Below are 24,246 nucleotides of genomic sequence, written 5' to 3' on the forward strand. Positions count from 1 at the left end.
AGAGCATGGGGTTGAGAAGGATTCTGAGGCTGAGTGTGAGCCCAGTGAGGAGAGGCAGGCAGATCGATGACCAGCCTCTGGCAAGGGTGGAAATGCAGAGTAGCAGCCGCGGGCTCTGTTTGTTCACCCAGGTAGAATCTCAGGTGTGAGTTGGGCGAGTCAGGAAATTAGACTGGAAGAGCAGGTTGGGGGCCACACTCTGAAGGCTCTGAAATGCCATGCTGAGGTGTATTAAACGTTCTGCCCTGCTATCCACCTATATGAACCTTTTTCTGGTCTCCCCGCTTAGGTGAGAAACGGGAGAACATGGCAGCTTCCTTCTTTTCCACTCTCTCTTCCTTTCGCCAAAAATCCAGTCTCATCTTCAGATCCAATGGATTCGAAGGGTGATTTCTTATAACAAAATTCCAGTACAACAAAGTCACGGAAGGGCTAAGTCAGAGAGGGGAGGCAGGCTTTACCTGTCTCTGTGCAAATACCAGTTGATGCAGTGAGACTGTTTAAGTCAATGACATGATGATACTGTTTATAACTATGAGAAGTATGTATCTGGCACTTTTATTAAAAGAGAGAGAGAGAGAGAGACTTAGTTCTTTTTTTCCCTCCAGTTAATCACGGTGGTCTGAATTTCTCAGTAATAACACCAATTAATGCCTCTCATCTGCATGGCCCTTTATGATTTTAAGAACACTTTTTCCGTGCACATTGTTTCATTTAATCCTCATAATAGTCCCATGGGAAAGAGTATTATTCTCATCCTTTCTTTTCAGAGGAGAAAACCGAGGTTCAGCTTGTTTCATGGGAGTCCAAGCTTTGCTCTGCCGCCTCTCTGAAATATGCTAATACAGCCCTAACGCAGCTTCTAAACTAGAAGGAATACTCTTTTTTTAAGTTGGATTTTTACTGATGTGAATCATCCTGTTTTCCTCACCCACTGGACTTTGTCTCTTTGAAGCAGATTGAATAGCCCCAGAGGCCCAGGGCGGGGAGGCCCTCTGAACGTGGCTGGCCCCTGCTCCCCGCCTGCACGGGAAGGCTCAGACTTTGTTCTCTGCTTTTTTTAGCCTAAAAAGGCATACATGTACCTGGTAAAAAAAAAAAAAAATTCATATAGTGTAAAAGGGATTGGAGGAAGAGCGAGTTCCCACCTACCCTGTGTTCTCGTCCTTTCCCTAGAGGCAAACTCACTCACACTAGCTTCTTGTGTCTCCTTCCAGAAATGTTCTCTGCTCCTATAGGCATTGAGCGGAGAGCTGCTCTCTTCATTCACACATGGGAAGACACTGTAAACTCTGTCCCGCACTCGTTAACAGCACGGCTGAGATTTCTCTGTAGCAGAGTATGCCACACGACCCCATTCTTCCCCGTAGCTGCTTAGCATCAGGTTGCCTGACAGCCCATAATTTATTTCACCTGTCCCCTGCTGACGGTCACGCAGGTCATTTCCTAGTCTTTTACCGAACATCCCTGTACATGTATCTTTGTGCACACCTACAAGGATGTTCGCAGGATAAATTCCTGGGAGTGAAATTTATTTTATTCTTAACACTCCTACTATTGAATATTCCACTGACTTCCTTACTCGCCCACTTCACTGCCTGGTATCCTTTGGGGGGAGGTTCTGACCTAAATCATACTTGCTAGAAAATTGTGTTTTAGTTCTCAGGCTTTGGTTTTTAAAGAAAATGAAACACCTGAACACTCCTGCCTTTTAATGTCTTGCGTTTGGAAAGCACTCTTGAGTTACCTGCACTCTAGCTTTCCTTCTCCAGGTTGGAACATCTTAGCTTCCTTTCCTCCTATTTCCACTTGCAGACTTACAGTCAGTTGCTTTTTTGCCTCAAGACTATCTCTTCTCCACAAATGGGCTGAGGTCTCAGCTGCACCGTTGTGGTTGTGTTTGAAGTATGTCCCGAGTAGGGTTTTGTTACCTGGAAATGGGACTGTCTCCAGAGCAGGTGTCCATGTCAGGGCTCTGATCACTCTGCTGACCTGCAGAATGGACTACATGACCAACCCCACCCACTCCGCTCAGAGGTGATGTTCAAAGTATTTAACAACCAATATCAGCCGGGGTCTCCTGGTCAGGCTCTGTAGGCGCTAGCCGTAGTGCTGAAGCAAGATGGTGAGGGAGGCCCTTGCTGAGCCAAGCTCTACCTTGAAGGAGAGGCTGGATGGGTAGTGTTGGGGGGTTCCTGGAGGGTCAAGGCAACACCCGTCTCTTTGGGAAGACCTGTGAGTTGTGATGTGGTTTAATAAGAAGCCCATGGGTTCGTAGTGGGAGACCAGCTTTGACTCATTCCTGCATCTCTTATTAGCCATGCAGGCTTCAGTGAGACACTAACATTTTTCTTGTCTCCAAATGAAGGAGTTCGTGCCATACAAAATCCAATGCCTCTTTTTGCTCTGAAATTTGAGGAAATAAAACAGACAAAAACAGTCAAGGTGGTGAGTTCTAAATCTGAACTGTCTTCCTGGTATTTTATGTTTGTCGTGATGATGACTTTTTCCTACCTAATGTCTACATTCAAGATTAGCCAGAGAAAAGGATTTGAGGAAAGGGTCTGGAGGAAGAGAAACTGATCTGATTTGGGCCCATGGGACACATTATAGAATTGTGAAAAAAGTTGAGTTAGAGAGAGGCAGGTTCAGATCCTGACTTGGCCATACTGTGCCCATTCATTCATTCATTCATTCATTCCCTTAGTATTTGTGGTGCTTCTATCAAGTGTTGGGCACTGTTCTGGGCTCTAGGGATGGGGTAATGACTGAAGTAATATCCCTGTTCTCTTGGGGTTTACATTCTAGAGGAAACTGGACAAGTCTCTTCACCTCTTTGGACCTAAACTTTGGACTTAAGTTTTTCTACCTGTAAATTCTTTCATAGGGAATGACACATGTGCTGTTACTCCCCGTTCTAGTGCCCATGACAGCCATCACTAATCAAGCATAGTGTTCCAAGCAGCCACAGTCCCTTAATAGAAAACAAGCCTATATGTTATCCTGGGCTAGCTGAATTCTAACATCCATTCCTGCTCTGAAATTTTATTCTTATTATTTCTGACTAAATGGGAAGGCAATATTACACTGAAGGAAAATTGCAGTAGAACTCCAAGTCATAGAACTCTTCAAGCTGCAGATTTTACAAGAAAGCCACCATCCCTTTGGTTTTGTTGGGTACAAAACGTATGTGTTTTTGTAAAATTTATTTTAGATCTTTCGGTCTTAGATTTTTTCTTCCACATCTTTTGCTGCAAGTTCTCCTGCTCAACCCGCTTTACTTTGATCCGTGGATAAAGGAGAGGCTCATCAGCATTGACTTTTAACTCCTTTCACTTTGGAAACCTCTTTATGAAGCCTCCTTTTACTGGAGTCAGGTTGGACAGAATCAAATCCTGCTCCTTTTGATAAATGTTTCTACTGCACACTAGGTAACTCTACAGCAATCACTAGCAGAAGGCCTCCTGGGGGCTAACGTGGCCATCTGGTCTTTTATGTTCCACTCCACACAGTGGAAGCCAAACCAAGGTTGGGCTGACAGCAACCACTTGGTGATTTTCTCCCTGGATTCCCAAGACACCCTTGCAGTATTTCCATTTCTAATCCCCCCTACCCATCCCTGTAATAGACCAGCAAGACTAGCATCCCCAAATTGAGCTCAAGTTGTAAAGAAAAAAAAAAGTTTGCACTGTTTCTGTTGGAATTGATAACTCTATCCTTCTGAATCTTCAAATGCCTCTCTACCTCTCACCAAACAGGGAGATTTGTGGACATTGGGGACGATTTGGCTCTATTTTATTTAATTCTATTAGATGTACTCATAGGGGTCTGAGATTATGAACACTTTGCTCTTGTGGTTTCTAAGTTTTAATGAACCAGAAGTACCTCTCTCTATAATAAGACATTTCTCTCCATTGAGGAATGAGAGCTGGGGTCTCCAGTATCCCAGGCTGAGGCTTCCATAATTTGTGCCAATAGAGGCATTTGGTGACTTGCACAGAAGTTAACTCTTCCCTTTCCAGGAAGCCCAGGAAGATAGAAGATTTTCACCATTTATTTATTTATTTTTTTAAAGATTTTATTTATTTATTTGACAGAGATAGAGACAGCCAGCGAGAGAGGGAACACAAGCAGGGGGAGTGGGAGAGGAAGAAGCAGGCTCACAGTAGAGGAGCCTGATGTGGGGCTCGATCCCATAACGCCGGGATCACGCCCTGAGCCGAAGGCAGATGCTTAACCACTGTGCCACCCAGGCGCCCCAGATTTCCACCGTTTAACCACAGACATTTAAACCAAAGAGCATTTTAAGAAAGAGAAAAGGTTCTTTATTCCTTGGTTGAATTCAGTGATTTTTTTTTCTTCGAAGGGGGGATGGGTATAGAAAATTAAAAAAAAATTCATTCTGGCCTCGTTTAAAGCAGTAGGTATTAAATACAGATGAGCTAACTCGGTTCTCCTTTGAAGACGTGTTAAGGACACCCCTATCTTCTCCAGAGCCACAGAATTCTCCCACATTTGTAAAATAAAGTGGAAAACTCCCTGGATTTAAGGGGTTTGGTTGGTCATTTTTGCATAGGGTAATGTGTGGAGTATATTGGAAAGTCTGCACAGAAGAGAAAAACTTGTGCACTTCTAAGAGCATGGATTCTGAAACCGAGCTGCCTGAGTTTGAGTCCCAGCTCCACCTGTTCGTATTCAATCCTCTCTAGGGCTCAGTTTTCTCATCTGTTGAATGGGGATAACAATAGCACCCGTTTCACAGACGGTTGTGAAATTAAATGAGATTCCTCCTGGAATGGTATGCTTAGCACCTTGCCTGTCATATTCTGTGTTATAGAAACATTAGCTACCATTTTGGCAGTTGTACCTCCATTTCCTTATCTGTAGAATGGGAATAATAATGAGATTAAACGAATCTCTCTTTCTAGGTAGCTAGCTAGCTAAATGAGATATAGACCTACTTAGAGCAGTGTGGATGGTATCGAGGGCTACTCAGGTGATAACTGTTACTATTGTTGCACAAATTGCAAATGTTTTCCTTAGCCCTGGAAGGGCAGGATGTGAAATGGTTTAAGGACCTACAGCCCGAGCTTGAACATCAAATCTGGCTCTGCCTCTTAGCTGTGACCTTCGGTGAGTTCTCTTACCTCTGTGCCTTGACCTTTTCATCTGTATATTGGAACTCATCCTACAATCTCCTTTACGGGGTTGCTGTGAACACAAATTGAGACAGCTCTCTGTAAAGGACTTAGCAGGCACCCGGCATATAATCAGTGTTCAATAAATGTTTGCTAATATTTTCAGACACTCCCTTGTAACTGTTTGACTGGAGCTAGGCAGAGGGTTCTAGGAAGAATGTGATTGGGGAAGCAGTGCTTTTCTGGAGATAATTGAAAGGCAGCCGTCTTGCTGTTCGCAGATGTGGTCACCCTCCTGGGCTTTCTCTATGCCTCCAGTGGAGAAAACACAGGCATTGTGAAGAAGTTCCCGAGGTTTCACAACCGAGAGCTGGAGGCCACCCGACGCCAGCGGATAGATTACCCAGTGTAAGAATGGGCAGATAATGGGAGCGGGTGGGGCCGTACTCTGTTGAATCTGAAGACCAGGGAAGGCTAGTGGAATCTCTTTAGGAGGACACACCGTGGTCATATGTTTCGGAAAAATGGGGAGATCCACACAGCTTACACAGAATTTGTGGTCCAAAGCATTCTTGAATTATTCTTGCCGTTAAAAGTCCTCAGTCTGCCTGGGACTTTCTGGGTCAGTCCCAGGGATGACACGAGCAGGGGAGCAAGGTGCGGGAGCCCAGGGCCTTGCAAGCTTTCGGGGGCAGCCAGCCACAGCCAGCACACACTGCTCGCTGCCTTCGCTTTGCTTTTTCGGTCTTAAAAGATTGGATGAGCTGCTTGAAATCTCACAATTTCTGATCTCCTCCATTGATTCCAGCAAAACCCAGATATATTTTTTTCCTTCTGCTGAATTGAAGATGCTGAAAACAGTTCCTGGTTCACCTCAGACCGGATGGATTTAGCAGAGTGATTTAATTCTTCCCATGCTGCTGGCTGTAGAAAGATCTTGAGTCACTTTACTGAGCGTATGTTCTTGCTAAGCTTCCTTGTAATAACTTATCTTCATGAGCTTGCTCAGCTGGGTGGGTCAGGAGGGAGCTGTGTGGCACCATCTGTTTGCATATCTTACCAACAGATTCTGAGGCCAGATTAGAAAGCCCAGAAAATTCTAAAGGACTTGTTTGGATATCTCCCCAAAGAACCCAGGGCCATGGCCACTTTAACCGAAACTGTGAATTGCTTCCTGGGGGTCATGGCGAGAACTCTGTGCATTTGTTTTGACCTTGATTCCTGTTTTACCTGCAAAACGCAGTTACGCCCGGCTCCCCATCTTTGAACTGCTGGTCACTAACACGATGTGTGGCGTCGAGCAAGTGTTCAGCAAATATTTGCTGAGTGATGGATGGATCCCACATCTTGCCTAAATGTGTCCTAGTTAAGTTGACTACTGTTATTTTATTCTCACCTCATAAATCACAGATGTACAATACTTTTTTCAACTAAAATAGCCCCGGTCCAGAAATGGAACAATTAGATTAGTTGTTCCATATGGGTCAGCCGGAACTGTGATCCCGAACCACCTAAGTGTGCATTAAAATAGTATCTACGTGTCCCAATTACCATATAGCGATGCCATTTGCAGATTACGACACTGTTCTACCTTAAGGCTTTTCTCTTGGAAGGAAACAAAATTGCTCAAAAAGCCCTAATTATGTTTTTTTCTTTTAATCATTGAAATTAAAATAGCTTCTTATCAAATCACCTCTTACTAAAATCCAGATTTATGTTTTACGTCTGGCTTTCTAAACCTCAGTCAAGAATTCAGATGGCAGGCATGGGAGAGTCTCCAAGAGGCACAGAAACAGTTTTTGGTGCAAGGTACAATCTATCTGCTAGTTTTGTACAATGATTCTTAACTCCTATCTCTCACAGTTACTGTAACTACCTCCTTTGTCTCAAAAATCAAGCTTTGCAAGCTGATCTCCCATGATGAACACGAAGGCAAATTCATCCCTTCATTGCAAAGAAAGCAATTTACTTGGTCATTGTTAACTATAATTACCTATTCTTGGATGATATCAATCTGCAGATTTTTTTTTTCTCCTCACTCTTGTAGGTTTACTGTTTCATTGTGGCTTTATTTACTCCATTATTGCAAGGCCAATCTCTGTGGGATTCTGTACTTTGTTGATTCTAATGAGATGTATGGCACACCGTCTGTATTTCTTACAGAAGAGGGTAAGTATGAAATGGAACCTTTAAAATGATACTGCCCTTCTCAGTATTTTTTTGTCGTATTTCACGAGCTTTCCTTTTCCTTGTAGGCCACTTGCATATTCAAATGCATCTTGTCAAAGGAGAAGACCTTGCTGTGAAAACAAAATTCACCATGCCTCTGAAGGAGTGGGTTCGACTGGATATCTCTTTCAGCGGAGGCCAGGTAATCTGTGCGCATGCTTCGTGAATCCCTTCGTTGCAGGGAGCAAGGATGTCCGCAAGAGCAAATTTGTCCTAAATGACAAACTCTTTACAACTCAACGCTTCTTCAATCAAACTTTTATAGATGGAAGTTTAAATCATAAGAATCCCATCCCATTTAATTAACTTCTAAAGTGCTTCTTTCGACCATATTGTGAATGAGTAAATAATATAGCCTGCTCTATGTCCACAATTATCTGAGCAATTCAGGGTTTTTTCCCCCTGAGGGAGATAGGCTTTGTGGAGATAAATGTTAAAACACCATCGGTCATGTTTATATAGTGTTATCAGATCTATGACTTTTTTTTTTACAGGAAATTTATTGGTTAGTTCAGCCAAGAAATGGTTTGACTGTTTTTGGCAGTTACACAATTGCTGACGTTTGGCATTAAACAAATAATAACCAACAAACCTAAGTGATCATTCCAGTGGGACAGAGGGGATTTATCTGCTTTGTACTATAAAACAGCGCACATAACTGTTTCAAACTCTCATAACACAGATTTTATGGATTATGGCAAATCTGTTGTTATAATTGAAGACCATTCCATTTCTCAATATACTTGATGGCGACGAGCTACTTTTTTTCTCGTTCCTTTACTTCCTCATCAGCTTTTCTTATTGATTTGTGATTTTCCGGTAACAAAAGTGGAAGGGACGTGTTGTTTGTCTTATGTATTAGATAATACACAGGCTTCCCTTGGGGCTTGGCTTTATCACAGTTCCTTTTCCTGGAGAGAAAAGAAATCAGGTCAATCCTTGTTGCCTCCCTAAGAAGAGTCTGTAAAAGGTTAGCTGGGATTTTTTTGTATGTTTGTTGCGTTCCTTAACAATGTGAGGTGACCTAGCTGTGGTCTGTGGTCCAGCTTCCCATTTATATAAGGATTCTGATGGCATTATAGCTTGGTTCCTGCTTGCTCCAAAGGTGAAGGTCAGCTCGGTACTCTGTGTCATTTACAGAGCAAATCATAGATTTATTTTGCACCTTATGTATGCAAGGCTCTTTGCTCACGGAGCTTATCGACTATTTATGGGAGAAGCATTAAGGAGGTGAAGGGATGTCATAAGGAGAGCTTAATCACCAAATGATTCATACTGACTCTGGGAAGAGAGGTAGCACTTCATGCCGGGGTGCTCGGGGGAGGCTTCACAGAGAAGATTCCTACGGATTGGGTGGAATTGAGATGGAGAGGAGAGGGGGGAACATTTTAGCACATCATTGGGGGTTGGCAGATAAACCAGGTGGGACTGGAAATTTGCAGACTGTAGAAATCTAATAAAAGAAAAAAATGTCTTTAGGGCTAGAATGTGGACAATCTTTTTTTTTTTTTTTTTTTTAAGATTTTATTTATTTATTCGACAGAGATAGAGACAGCCAGCGAGAGAGGGAACACAAGCAGGGGGAGTGGGAGAGGAAGAGGCAGGCTCATAGCAGAGGAGCCTGACGTGGGGCTCGATCCCATAACACCGGGATCACGCCCTGAGCCGAAGGCAGACGCTTAACCGCTGTGCCACCCAGGCGCCCCAGAATGTGGACAATCTTGAATAACAAGGGATCTGGATTTCTATTTGCAAGGTGGCAGGGTGTCATGGAAGATTTTCGAGCCGGAGAAGAGTAAATCAAAGTAGTCCTTTAATTAAAGAGATGAATTGAATTTAGCCGAGTACACGGTAGGGTAAGGATTAGAAAGGGCAGATGGGGTGGAAAGAAAAAAGAAGTAGGGCTGGGGTGTTTTTTGTTATTTGTTTTTGTTTTTGATTTTTTGGTAGACTTTTGCCTTCTGTCCTACTTTCTTTCCATCCTATCTCATCTTTCTGATATATCTATAGGTCCCCAAAACAGTATTATTGTTTTTCTACATGACATCCGCCTCTGTGGTGGGACTACCATACTCATTGCTTTGACTAAATGGACAAGAGACTTAAAGCCAGGGGTTGGTTTAGAGAAACAACTGATTGGAGTCATTTTCTTCTCTGAGCCAACATGTTGCATACGGATGAATTGGGTTGGTGTTTATGTGTTAGTTTGTTTCTCGTAGACACAGTGTTGTAGCCATACCTTTGAGACCCTCGTTAGCTCAGCACATGTTTCCTAAACCTTTGCTCTGTGCTAGCACTGGGGGGTGGGGGGAGAAGGAGCCCCTTAGCTCCAGGGGCTTATGTCGTAGTAGCCGCCCAAGACATGAGAAGAGTGCGTGACAGCTAACAACATTATCAACAAAAACATTGTCACAGTCGAAATGGCAGTGACGATTCTCCCCGCTTAGGGAAGGAGAGTGGGAAACAGAGCGCATGAAGAATGCTCAGCGCCCACTTGCTTCTCCCCTCAAGGCTCTCATGGAATCAAAGTAAAATTTCATAAACCCCTTGTAGCATCTTACACATTTCCTTCTCTTCCTATGCAACAAACTTTTGAGCCCAAGTGCACCAAGCAAAGCTGTGGCTTGTAGCTTGGAAGTGTCTGAACTCCACTGGGGGGAAATTGCATGATGGATATGGTTACATGTGAAGTCATTTGGAGAAATTAAATTTCTTAACTCTTAAAATATACACAAGGCTAGTAAAGTATTCATTTTATTTCTGCAGAAATGGATCAGGTGAGGGGTGCCTGGGTGGCTCAGTCGTTAAGCGTCTGCCTTCGGCTTAGGGCATGATCCCGGTGTCATGGGATCAAGCCCCACATCAGGCTCCTCCTCTGGGAGCCTGCTTCTTCCTCTCCCACTCCCCCTGCTTGTGTTCCCTCTCTCTCTGGCTGTCTCTCTCTCTGTCAAATAAATAAATAAAATCTCTAAAAAAAAAAAAAAAAAGAAAGAAAGAAATGGATCAGGTGAGAGACTATGCAGCCCATTTTACGAGTAATTTATACCCAGGACTGTATTTATGATGTGAGGTGTTGGGGCAGAACTGATCTTGTGTATTTCTCCCAACACAGATCGTAGTTACTACCAGCACTGGACAGGACTTGAAAAGCTACCATAATCAGACCATTAGGTAAGTGTACTATTTTCTTCTTACTCAACATGATGTTGGATAAGGATTAAGAAATCGTCATACGTTAGCCCACAGCCCTAATGTCCTTCCCACACCTCCTTATTCTGCTTCCGAGTGTTCGCTGTGTCTCATCTGCCCTATAGCCCAGTCTTTGCACTTTTTTTTTCCATCTGCAAACTCCCCTCTCTTCCCCCACAACATTTTTTTTTTCTAAGCAAGAGAAACTATTCCTCTCTCCAGATCTCATTGTAAATTCTTCCTTTCATGGCACTTGATAATTCATTTTCTTTGAAAATAATCTTCTATGAAGGATTCTGAAAAATAAATCAATGTATTAATGTTGCTTATTGAGAATGGTGGGTAACTTTGGCCTAGTATAAAACATAAAAGCAGACAGTCTTCCTATTTATGTTCATAATCTAAATTTGAAATGCGTGCGACTATTGATATTGGTGTAACTTTTCATCCTCAAGTAACCATTCTCCACGAGAGTTACAACATTGAGAATTGGGTCCTTTGCCTTGCGTTTCATAATTTTTACATTTGCTCTCACACCCCTGTCTAATAGCGGGGTTTCTAGTGGCAGAACCATGGGGCAGCCACCTTTGGGAATCAGGATCCCTCAACATGGCTAGACTATATATGTATATACATACACAATCAAATGCTTAAGAGTAAGTGTAAAACACAGAAACAAAAACTACCAGCTTTTATAACATGTATATATAATTTATGTATGCATGTATAATACACACGTACCAGCTTTGTCTGGATAATTTAAAACAATGTAGCAGGCACTTAGGCTGGGGGCAGGGGGCTCCTGCCTCCCCACTGTAGTTACTTCACTACAGCAAGCAGGAAGCTGTCTCTCCGAACAGGCCCGTTCACTCAGACTCCTCACACAATCCAGATTTTCTTGGAAACCAATTATTGAAGAAAGGAACATGGGAAAGGTAGAGATGAGGGAACGGAGGGGGGCATACACCCTGTCGTCCCCCCCCCTCCGCCCGGCCATTCCAGTTTACATTTAAGTCAAACTGATGGCTTTCAGGCTCTGGGTACATAGAACAATTCTTATTTTCATGGCCAGATTCAAGGATTCCAGTTACAAGGAACGGCTAAAGAGGTGTTATTCTTAAGCCTGCGAGGAGAAGGTCAGGGGCCACATTGACAGCTGTATGGGAACAGAGGGGCTGAGGCCTGAGAACAGAGGGGAAGTGTGAAAGGGGGCCACGTGGACTTCGCCCGGTCAGAGAGAGTTCAATGGACATGAGTTTTGTTGTAGAACAGAGTTCAGGAAGAGGAGAGGCCTGGGAGTTCGCTTTGGAGAAACCGATGATGTGTGGCTCCTTCCAGAGCCTCATCTGGTGCCCCACTCTGCACAGCGGGCCCCAGAAATCGAGGGTTTGCATTTTGGGATGTGAAGTCTGAAATAATACCTTCTTTTTCTCCTGACTCCCACCCCCAACCCCAGGACGTTTTTGTCGAAAGATTGATTTCATAGGCTCTGTTTCATTCTCTGTGCAAGGGCTTCCTTTCACTGTACATCCCAGTGACCTAGATGCTGGCACGAGTGAATTGTGGATGGAGAGATCACAGGGTGATCCAGGCCTGGGCCCGGGATGTGGGGAGAGAGACATATGCCTTCCACATAAAATTTAAGGAGGTGCCAAAAAAACTCAGTAATTGTATTCGTTTGCTAGGGTTGCTGGAAAAAAGCACCACGAGCTGAGTGGCTTAAACAACTGAAAATTATTGTCTTACATTTCTAGGAGCTAGGGGTCCAAGATCCAGTGTCAGCAGGGCCGTGCTCTCTCTGAAGGGTCTGGGAAAAGAGCTGATCTAGGCTCTGAGCCTGCCAGGCCTCTCTCCAGCTTCTGACAGCCCCTGGGGCTGTGGTGGCAGGGCCCCAAACTTCGCAGCATTTTCCCTATGACTGTGTGTGTGTGTGTCCTTCATATTTCCCCTTCTGTAAGGACACCAGTCATCCTGGATTAAGTGCCCATTCTGCTCGTATGGCCTCATCTCATCGAATTACACCTGCTGTGGCCCTCTTTCCAAATAAGGTCACATTCCGAGAGTCTGGGGGTTCAGACTTCAATCTATGAATCTGGGGTGGGGGGAGTGACACGATTGAACTCCTAACAGTGATCATGGTAAGTGACATTTAATATAATATTGTAAGAAATAAAAATTAATGTAAAGAATATCGAAATGAACAAAAATTGAAAGTTTTAAGTAAATGAGAATCCGTGTGATCATATAAGATTCCGGAGAGGAGGACCTATTTTCAGGTACAGACCAATTCAACATTCCACTTAAACCATTGAAATGATCCTTCACCTGGTAATAGGGGCAGTCCTCAGACCCGGGAGTGTCCCCAGCCACGGCCTCAGCTGCCCTTCCTATACTCCTCAGACCTCACCCATCAACGGAAGAACTGAAGATTTAACGTCGGGCCTACCTGGGATTCCTGTGGTTAGATATTTGGAATCTGACCCATCAGAGAGATTCTAGAGTGAGCCAAACCAGTGAACTAAACATCGGATATTTCAGATGGTTATAGGCGTTCCTTTTTACTCTTTCTTGTCATGTAAACATAAGGACAGCTGCTGCCCCACCAAGGTGGTGTGGAAAGATCAGTAATTAAGTGCTCAGAAGTGCAGTGCTCCACGCAAGTGAGAGGCTGTTGGTGACACCAGTGACAGGTAACAACTTCAGGCCTGTACTGTGTTTATCCTTCATTCATTCATCCAGTATACACTCATTCACCCAACACCTCTGCCACGTACGTGACATGGTGCCGGACTCTGGGAGTAAAATGATGAACGAAAAGAATACGGTCAGTCCCTACCTTCAAGGAGCTAAAAAAAAAGGCTAGTGGAAGAGACAAATCTTAAATAAATTCATAAGTAAATATAAAATTACAAATAGTGGTGAATTCTGGAAAGGAATAGAATAGGGTGGTTTTGGAGGATACTCCAGGGGTCAGAATTTATAGCAGGTCCCACGGAAGTGACATTGAAGATGATAATTACTCTGAGGGGGGAGAGGGACAACTAATTTGAAGCTCTAAGTTCCCCAACTAAAGGACCGTCGAGCTGGAGCTGTTTTCTAATTCTGAGTGAGCTTTATTTAACAATTTCGGAGATTCGTTCGGGCTGCCGGAGCTCTGCAGTAATAAACCTAGGCGGTCCCCTATGTCCAGATAAGAGTAAAGATAGTCTGCCAGCGTGTCTAAGGTTTCCAAAAGGGATGGCCTGGGCTTTGGAACTGTGTAGCTCAGCTTTTATGTCTGTGAAATTGATGACCATCAAACAGGGCACGCAGAGTACAAGGAAGCGTTTGCAATCTTTGTGCAACCATGGAGGATTTTAGAGGAGAAAAATGTAGACGCTCTGAGGTGGATTGAGAGCAGGCTGGAGAGATTTCCTATTTAGCTGCTCCTTTTGGGTCCCCAGACCCAATTCCAAGACGGGGGAGGGCTTCCTCCTATCTACACCAAGCAATTCTGAGACACCAGCAGGATGTCCAAGAATTCAACTCAACTCCAACACTGTCCACCCAGAGATAGCATCAGATGCCACAGGGGAAGGGTCAGTCCTACAGGACCAGTTCCAAGCCCCAGACTGGAGACTGGAGGTTCCAATGACCTCCTCCTTAGGTTCATTTGATTTGGTAGAGCAGCTCCCAGAACTCAAGGAAGTACTTACTTATATTCACCCATGTATTAAAGGATCTGATACAGGATACTAATCAACAACCAGGTGAAGAGATACATGGGGCACAGAGCTTCCACACCCTCTCCGGGTGTGCGACTGTCCCTAGCCTCCATGTGGTCACCAACCTTGAGGCTCTCACCCAGCCCTTTAGGGTTTTTATGGAGGCCTCATTACATAGTCATGGTTGACTAAGACGTTGGCCATTGGCTCATTCAACCTGCAGCCCTTTACCCCCCCCTGGAAGTTGGAGGGGTGGAACTAAAAGTTTCAATCCTCTAGTCACATGGTTGGTCCACCTGGGAACCAGCCTCTGCCTTTGGGTGGAGTCACCTTCTTTGATACAACCAAAGACATGTTTACCACTTCCAACACTTAGGAGATCCCAGGGATTTGGGGAGTATTGTGAGCCAGGAACTGTGGACAAAGACCAAATACACATTTCTTTTTTTTTTTTTTTAAGATTTATTTATTTTAGAGAGAGAGGGAGCGTGTGCTTGTGCATGAGGGGGGAGGGGCAGAGAGAGAGAGAGAGAATCTGAAGCAGGCTCCACACTGAGAGCAGAGCCCGATGCAGGGCTCAATCTCACAACCCCAAGATCATGACCTGAGCCAAAATTAAGAGTCGGACGCTTAACCAACCAAGCCACCCATGTGCCCCCAAATATATATTTCTTATAAACCACAGTGTCAAAGTTATATTATGATAATGATTTAAAAAAAAAAAACCAAAATTACAATCCAGTACCATAGGGACCAAGTAAATTACTGATCAGTTGAAAAATTCAGTTAAAACAAAGATCAATTTAAAAAGATACTTACCATAAACATTTTATTTTAATTAAAAAACAGAAATGTACCTTCATCCACCAATCTTTCCAGATAGGGCCTTTCCTTTGTTACGAATCTACTGATTGGAATTCCCTGCGGTCTTTCGTGCATAAACGGCACCCAGTTCCTGTTTCTTACAAATGGAAAGAAAACAAAGACTTGTGAAACTATTAAAGCCAAGATACATCTAGAGTCCTTCCATTTTTTTCTAATCTTTTACAGTTGTTCTAATTCCACACTTTTTAATCAACCATTCTTTTCTGAGTCAACCCCAAAATATTCAACTTAATTGTTAGAGAGTGAACAACGCTTTCTTCCCGATCCATATTTTATTGAATGACGTAATAGTTCATTGAATTGTATAATTACAATGACCATACAATTGGCACCATCAGGCTTGGGAACAGGCACTTAGTCTCACTAAGCACACACTCCTACTAAGATGGCAGCAAAAGTCCAACAGCGGATTGGATTAATAATTATAACCGTAGTTAATGGTTATGGTGCCAACTATGTGCCAGGCACTGTTCAAAATGCTCTGTTTAAATATTTGCTTATTTAATCCTCACCACAAGCCGGTAGGTAGGTACTGTGATTATCTCTATTTAAACAACGAGACTGAAGAAAGAGAAATTAGGGAATCCATCCCATTTACAATAGCACCAAAAACCATACGTTACCGGAATTAACTTAACCAGAGACGTAAAGGACCTATATCCTAGAAACTATAGATCACTTTTGAAAGATATTGAGGAAGACATAAAAAGATGGAAAAATATTCCATGCTCATGGATTGGAAGAATTAACATAGTTAAAATGTCCATACTACCCAGAGCAATCTACACTTTCAATGCTATCCCGATCAAAATACCGAGGACATTTTTCAAAGAACTGGAACAAATAGTCCTTAAATTTGTATGGAACCAGAAAAGGCCCAGAATCTCCAAGGAACTGTTGAAAAGGAAAAACAAAGCTGGGGGCATCACAATGCCGGATTTCGAGCTGTACTACAAAGCTGTGATCACAAAGACAGCATGGTACTGGCACAAAAACAGACACATGGACCAATGGAACAGAATAGAGAACCCAGAAATGGACCCTCGGCTCTTTGGGCAACTAATCTTTGATAAAGCAGGAAAAAACATCCGGTGGAAAAAAGACAGTCTCTTCAATAAATGGTGCTGGGAAAATTGGACAGCTACATGCAAAAGAATGAAACTTGACCACTCTCTCACACCATACACAAAAATAAACTCCAAATGGATGAAAGACCTCAATGTGAGACAGGAATCCATCAAAATTCTAGAGGAGAACATAGGCAACAACTTCTATGACATCGGCCAGAGCAACCTTTTTCACGACACATCTCCAAAGGCAAGAGAAATAAAAGATAAAATGAACTTATGGGACTTTATCAGGATAAAGAGCTTCTGCACAGCCAAGGAAACAGTCAAAAAAACTAAGAGACAGCCCACGGAATGGGAGAATATATTTGCAAAGGACACCACAGATAAAGGACTGGTATCCAAGATCTACAAAGAACTTCTCAAACTCAATACACGAGAAACAAATAAACAAATCATAAAATGGGCAGAAGATATGAACAGACACTTTTCCAATGAAGACATACAAATGGCTAACAGACACATGAAAAAATGTTCAAAATCATTAGCCATCAGGGAAATTCAAATCAAAACCACACTGAGATACCACCTTACGCCAGTTAGAATGGCAAAGATAGACAAGGCAAGAAACAACAATTGTTGGAGAGGATGTGGAGAAAGGGGATCCCTCCTACATTGTTGGTGGGAATGCAAGTTGGTACAGCCACTCTGGAAAACAGTGTGGAGGTCCCTTAAAAAGTTAAAAATTGAACTACCCTATGACCCAGCCATTGCACTACTGGGTGTTTACCCCAAAGATACAGACGTAGTAAAGAGAAGGGCCATATGCACCCCAATGTTCATAGCTGCATTGTCCACAATAGCCAAATCATGGAAGGAGCCGAGATGCCCTTCAACAGATGACTGGATTAAGAAGCTGTGGTCCATATATACAATGGAATATTACTCAGCTATCAGAAAGAACGAATTCTCAACATTTGCTGCAACATGGACGGCACTGGAGGAGATAATGCTAAGTGAAATAAGTCAAGCAGAGAAAGACAATTATCATATGATTTCTCTCATCTATGGAACATAAGAACTAGGATGATCGGTAGGGGAAGAAAGGGATAAAGAAAAGGGGGGTAATCAGAAGGGGGAATGAAACATGAGAGACTATGGACTATGAGAAACAAACTGAAGACTTCAGAGGGGAGGGGGTGGGGGAATGGGATAGACTGGTGATGGGTAGTAAGGAGGGCACGTATTGCATGGTGCACTGGGTGTTATACGCAACTAATGAAGCATCAAACTTTACATCGGAATCTGGGGATGTACTGTATGGTGATTAACATAATATAATAAAATAAAAAAATAAAAATAAATAAATAAATAAATTTTGTACATGAAGAAAAAATAAATAAATAAACAATGAGAAGACTAAGGCTCCGGAGAGTAACCTCCAGGGGGGGAGCAACCGCAAGTTGCCGGGATAGCCAGCAGGTGTGCTGGTGAGTCCGTTGAGCCCAGTTCCATTAAGAGAGCTTCTATTGTAGGACCTTTGTATCCCTCAAGTGCCAGGTATTAGTCGTGAAGGTGGCTGGAATGTTAAATCTTTCTACGGTCTTGAAAAACAAAATCAATTCACAGCTCTCGGAGATAATAACTTTGTGGTCCCCGTGGAAAAGGGAAGGACCCTCGTCTTCTCATGGCCTTTCAAGCCTGAGATTCTGAAAAGAAAAATATCAGGAGGAGAAGCACTCCTCTTCCATTTTAGCCGCGTTCGTGTAAAGCTGATCTCGAAGCATTCACTTCTGTTGCCGTCTGTTGATGTCGTCAGAGTCTCATTCCTTCTCCCTTTCGTCTTCCTCTCCGGCCAGGTGCACCTGCTAGGGTTCAGGCCCCTTGGTAACAGTCAGTACATCCCCTCTCTTGAGATAACCCCAGGTCGCTTGGCTTCTCTGCTCTAACTGCTGGTATCTCGCTCCGTCCCTGTTGGCATCACCCTGGCCCGTTGCTCTTGAGGCCCGCCAGGCTCCTGGCGGCTTGCCTGACATTTTGTTTTCTTTCCGTCTGCTTCCATCTGCCCTCTGCCTTCCCTGGCTCTTTCCTCTTTGCCTGGCTTCTCACTTGATGCCTGTCTTGACCCCCTCCCCCCAACCTGCTGTCCACGTAGGCTCTGATCCCTGCTTGCTCCCCTATCCTATTTCAGTTTTTAAAGAGGCAATAAATGCGTCTGTTTAAAAAGGTCAAAGTTATATGAGAAGATACACAGGTAAATGTCTTGCTTCTAGATCTGCCCCCAATCACTCCATCCCCTACCCCCCACGCCCTGGGGAAATACTATTATTAATGTCTTGCAGTATATACTTAACAGAGTTTTTTAAAATGCAAATACAGAAAAAGTATCATTCTCCCCTATTTTGGATAAAATGTATATGCTCTTTGTTCCACACTTTTGTTTTACTTTGTTTCACTTCATGAATTAGCGATCTCTCCAGGTCAGTACACAAAGCCCTCTTCCTTTTTTAAGCTATATATTAAAAAAAAAAAAAGGCTCGCATTTAAGGTCCGTTGGATGGCTGCGGGCCAGTCTTCCCTGCCAGACGCCGGGGGTCGTCCAGTCGTTGGTGAATATAAATAATGCAGCGGGAAACATCCTGGTGTATTTTATTCATGCCAGCCCATTTTTTCCCCCCTCCATTTTCCTTCTGCTCCTTCAAGTCTTTCAGGACGAGGCGGATTTCTAGCACATCACCTGCGCTCAGCTCTGGCGTTCGGCCTCTTCCTCCTCACTCCGAATTTTCCCTCAGTTCTTATCTAATAGGATATGTTGTTAGTTTTTCTTCACAGCCATCTTCTATCCATTCAACAAGGTGGTTTTTTTTTTTTTCCTTTTACAGCAAAAGCATTTCCAATTAAGACTAGCAATTCCAAAGAATTCCAATTCCAAACAATTTTACCAATATCAAAAGCTGGCAGGTACGGGAGTATTTACAATGGGCCAAGCACTCTGCTGGGCGTAAGCCTTTACATTTCACTAATCCTCCTAAGAATCTAATTATTGAGGAACTAATTTACTAATGAGAAAACACAGTCTCAGAGAAGGTAAGGGACAGGTCCAAGGTCACGCAGTTGGTAAACAGCAGAGTGGGGGTCCTAGCCCAAGTGTGTCTGGCCCCACCATGGTCTCATCTGCTAGAACTCAGTGTGAAGGGCGTGAAGAAATTTGAAGGGGGGTGGTAAGTCAAGGAGGGTCAATGAAAGAGTCTCTTTTTAAAGGATCTGGTTCAGACCAAGAGCTCTCTTAATTCTTTGCTCTTCTGTAGCTTCAGGGAGGATTTCTATTATAATGACACTGCTGGATACTTCATTCTTGGAGGGAGCAGGTATGTGGCCGGCATTGAAGGGTTTTTTGGACCCCTGAAGTACTATCGTCTCCACACTCTGCGCCCTGAACAGGTGAGCCCCGAGCATCGAGAAGTTTCTGGGTGTTCGTGCATGATGGGTGTGTGGCTGTGGGACGTGGAACCTCACGTAAACAAAAGATTTACCCAAGCTGGACCTCGCATTGGCTCTGTCATCAAACATAATTAATATGGAGGCTTTTCCCCCAACAAACTCGATAAGAGATTTCTGTTAAGGTTTGGTTCATTTAGTACTCATAAAATGGAAACCATTTACTTCCCCTGTTTTAATAACTACTAGCTTAATTGTAGAGGAGATTTTTATCAGGCTGTTGCCTATCCAGTGATTAAGCTAATGAAAGGAGAGAATCTTAGTTATTTGGTAGAGCTTCTTTTATGTGCTATTATTTAACGTTTCAGAAGAGGAGACACTCTAGCAAATTAAAATTTTGGTTCCGTTTGCTGCTCTCCTTGCACACGTGGGCCTTGGGCTCCCACCGGGGTGGGTTGGCTGTACTTGTAGACATTGGAAGTGGAAGACCGAACCTATTATACTGTGGCCCTCGCCTCAAAAGCCCACCCACAGATGGGCTTGTCCAGCTCTCCAGGCCAGCTCCCGCGGGGCTGGTGCAGGGAGACGGGGACTGCCCACCTTTACAGACGTGTCTTTTTCTGCCTTGGTAAGGAGATCACCAGCTACCTGAACAAGGAACCTTAATGCGTTCCCATGACCCTGTGGGCTTTGTTCTGGGGAAAGCAGGAGTCGTTAGGCAAGGTAAAGGAAGAAAAATGCAGCTCTCCAACTTTTTTTCGATGGTCATTCACATAAGAAATCTATGTAATAAAAGAAAAAAAGGAAGGCAGAAATCTATGTCATGTGAGTAGACACATACATGCACACGCATACACATACATGTGTGTATTATCTATACGTATAAATTATAAAACCGAAACAAAGATTTTACTAAGAATACATGCCCTTCCCGTGTTAGATGCACTCTATTTTGTGTTCTATTTATAAAAAAAAAAAAAAAAATCACTGCTGGTTACAACCTGCTGAAATAATTTCATGACCCTCTAATGGGTCACAGCCTGCATTTTGAAAACCAGTGAGTTGAAACAAGGCCTCTGTTTTTGAGAAGCTCCCCATCTGGGTCTTAAACACCGAAGTTATGAAAGCACACGGTCCATGCTCTAATTCACCTGCGAGTGTTTTGGGTCACTGCGGTGGGAACATTCGAGTGCTCGCACACGTGGCGGGGGGGGGGGCTGTTAGGGAAGCCGTCCTGAAGCAATGACCTTGGACCTGACTCTTGAAGGTCAAGGGGGAGCCTGCCAAGCAGACGAAAGTGGGAGAAGGGTTCGCAGGGAGTGGCACAGCGCGGGGAGACCTGGCATCCCTTGGGGACCGAAGGAGAGAGGAACGGGATTGTGTAGGACCAGCACGCAGCGAGGGGAAAGAAGTGGGTGGAGGCCTGGTCTCTGGGAAATCCCGACATTGCAGAGGAGAAGGTGCCACAGAAAGAAGCGAGAGGGAACGGGACGGAGCTGGTGTGCCCTTGAGTTAGACCCTCTGTTGCAGGGTCTGTGTGCCGGCAAGCCATCTGGTGAAACCAACGGGAGAAGGAAATCAACAACCGGAACACGGCCTCAGAGGTATCGATGGGAGCTTGATAACTGTTGTTCATTCGATGTTCTTGCCTTCTCGTAGATTGTTAATCCCTTCCTTGAGAAGCAACTTGCTGAACAGCTCAAATTATATTATGAAAGGTGCGCTGAGGTCCAGGAAATCCTGTCCGTGTACACAGCCACCGTACCGCAAGGGGGCGGCCGCCAAGAAGCATGTAAGTGCTCGGGGGCCTTGTGAGGACAGCGGGGCAAGGTTTAGCTCGCGTATTTGCGGATTTGTGTCAGCATGTTTGGCTTCTGTCTAACACGGGTAAAATAGAATACCTCTGACCCGAGCAGCGAGAACAAATACGACCTGGAGCCCCCCTACAGATGGGGGCAGATGACCGCGGAAGTTCCACCCGGGCTCCCCAGACCAACGGCCAACAGGAGCCCACACCTGCCCCTTAGCCTCAACCACATGCGATTCCATGTAAGAATACAAATGAGAGTGTGTTGAGCTTGCATTGCATTCTTCCCATCCATAATGGGATCTTAGGCCAGTCTAAGAAAATAAAAGTGAGATGGAAAATAAATTAATCATTAGAAATGTTTCCCCATCGGTGCACTTTTGTCTTGGACCATTAATATCTGAATATTAGCTCTCAGAAATGTTGAACGGTGACTTTGTTGTTTGGGGCTCGGTTTTATTGTTTTAATCCTTGAAATTGATTCTTTCTGGAAGACCCCGGTAATAGCCAGCAGAAGGAATGAATTTCAAATAGACTGCTTTCAGGCCTGCTCGTGTTTGCACGGGGATCCTTCACTCATACAGGGTGTTCATTGATTATAAAAATTGGTTCCTGGCCTGTCTTCCAATATTCCTGCTTGGCTCTAGCGCTTATAAATGTCTCCGTGCTTGGAGCTTCTTGCTTGATCTGGCGGCACTAGAGTTAGTCACATATGGTCCTTCTGGAAGAGAAATTCCTATGGGGCCTTTGCCATCCGCAAAAGCGAGCTGACGATGGCAGTCCTGCCCACACATCTCACGCCCTCCAGAGCTGAACTTCCCCATTCCAGGCTGTGCAGGGATGGGTGCCTCTGGAACATTCCTCAGTCCAGTAGGGTTCACAGACCACGGTCTCAGAATGCGAGGAGACACAGTGATAGGTAAGTGTGGAAAGGCAGCCCTTCTGCAATTTAATTTAAGAATAGGCAATGCTGGTCCCCAGCTGCTGCGGGTACAGCTGACTCATCCAGAAAATATGATGCTGTCAGAAGAGGGGGAAGATATATAGGAATAGTAATATCCCAAACAGGAAAGAAACCGATTTTGATAACTGATGTAATTTCAGGAGAGAGACTCTGAGTTGGAAGGCCATCCTCGCATGCTGATCTGTTTGGTGGCCCTGGAACGTTTTCCTAACATCCCCTGCCTTGCCTCCCCGGGGGTCCTTATGCTTTGCTCCTCAGCTCACACTGCCAACAAAATGGCCTAGATATTGGCCTCCTGGGGAACAGTCCGAGGCCAGCTGCTCATTCTGTAGAATTATTCAACAGCCATCAGCAACTTTGGCACATTTCCCTTGGACGTGGCTTTGAACGTGCGACCTCGGGGCAGAGGCGTCGTAGCCAATTTCAAATCCCTAATGGACCCAAACCAACATCCAGTAACATTAAGTTTGGCCTCTTATTTCTAGTTCCTCTTAGGGAGGAGGGATTTAGAAGGATGAGACCTTCCGTGTCCTAAGGGGAGGGCTCTCTTGTGCTTCCCTTGCCTGTAGGTGACCTCCGGAACTCCTACCTGGACCTGAAGCTCAGGTACGGGAGACCCTCCACGTGCAGAGCCTTCCCCTGGGAGAAGGAGCTGAAAGACCGGCACCCCAGCTTGTTCCAGGCCTTGCTGGAGATGGGCTTGTGGACAGGTAATTGTGTCTTTGCCTCGCCTTTAGACGCTGGTTAGGAAGGCCCCCTCTTTTCTAGTTCTGCTTACCCTCGTTGGTGACATACGCCCCAAAGTGATTTGTCGCCCTAGTGTCCTAGGTTAACTTCACATTTAAATCCTGCCCTTGTATGCCCACCACTCCCAGCTTATCTGTGCACATTTCCGACACCAAATACAAAAACAAATTTAGGAATCACTCCAGCCATTCTTTTAAAGCCAAGGCCACAAATGATGGCTTGCCGCCAAAGCGGGCCACCAAAGGCAGTTGGTTTGGCGTGTATATTATTGTCAATTTTTTTTTAACTTAGCTGCTGGTATCCAAACACTTGCTTAAAAATGAAGAGGTTTAGCTTTTCTTGAAAACCCCAAAGATCTGGCAACGCCCGGCCTCCTTCCTACATTAGCAGCGGTTCTGGAAGTGAGAGCTGGCCCGGTGTGTGCTGTCTATCCACAGCGCCCCCACCCCCACCCCAGTCCAGCATTTCCCACTTACTTCTTTCCTGGAGCTTACCTGCCTGGGCCCCTAGGCCCTTGAACTTGAGATCCTCGACGTGAAGTACACACCGTAAACGGCATCTCGGGAATCTGTCTATACGTCCCAAGTGTGGCCAGCTTCTGCTTAGCCCCATCACTGCTTGGCTTGGCTTAGTAATGCTGTGCACCGTGTAGGGCCACGAGGGATCTTGAAATGACGCCAGTTAGGAAGAGGAGGGAAGCCGGAGGTGTTCAGCCTGGGGAAAGGGATGGGGGGGCAGAGGGTGATGGTAACTGTCTTAGTGGTGAGAGACAACCCATGGTGCCCCTGGGCATCCAACCAGAACCTTGCGTCAAGACAGACGGTGCCGAAACGGACTTCTGCCTTGCCTAAGGACTTCCTAAGAATGAGATTCCCTGCTGCAGGCAGGACAAAGGGAGTCCATTCTGGCCTGAAAGAATCCAAACCATACAAGGTATTTCCTCTTTCGTTCATTTGACACTTGCTCAGTGTCTGTTCTGTTGCTTGGCTAGATAAAATAACACGAGGTCTCTGCCCTTAAGGGACAGACTTGAAAACAAAGAAAAATGGTGATGCATTTTTTTTTAAAGATTTTATTT

The 24,246-nt window shown here is 44.5% G+C and overlaps 1 protein-coding gene across 1 annotated transcript in view; it reads left to right on the forward strand.

Moving 5' to 3' along the window:
* The window catches only part of SEL1L3 (SEL1L family member 3), a 104,947-nt gene that overhangs the window by 19,593 nt on the left and 61,108 nt on the right, over window positions 1–24,246 (forward strand). The window contains exons 3-9 of the mRNA XM_034671995.1: window positions 5,420–5,546; window positions 7,186–7,307; window positions 7,394–7,509; window positions 10,480–10,538; window positions 19,521–19,653; window positions 21,310–21,442; window positions 22,991–23,131. Of these exons, the coding sequence (XP_034527886.1) occupies window positions 5,420–5,546; window positions 7,186–7,307; window positions 7,394–7,509; window positions 10,480–10,538; window positions 19,521–19,653; window positions 21,310–21,442; window positions 22,991–23,131 (831 nt within the window). The remainder of the gene's footprint in view (window positions 1–5,419; window positions 5,547–7,185; window positions 7,308–7,393; window positions 7,510–10,479; window positions 10,539–19,520; window positions 19,654–21,309; window positions 21,443–22,990; window positions 23,132–24,246) is intronic.

The sequence above is a fragment of the Ailuropoda melanoleuca genome, chromosome 11 (genome assembly GCF_002007445.2).
Source record: "Ailuropoda melanoleuca isolate Jingjing chromosome 11, ASM200744v2, whole genome shotgun sequence".
NCBI lineage: Eukaryota > Metazoa > Chordata > Mammalia > Carnivora > Ursidae > Ailuropoda > Ailuropoda melanoleuca.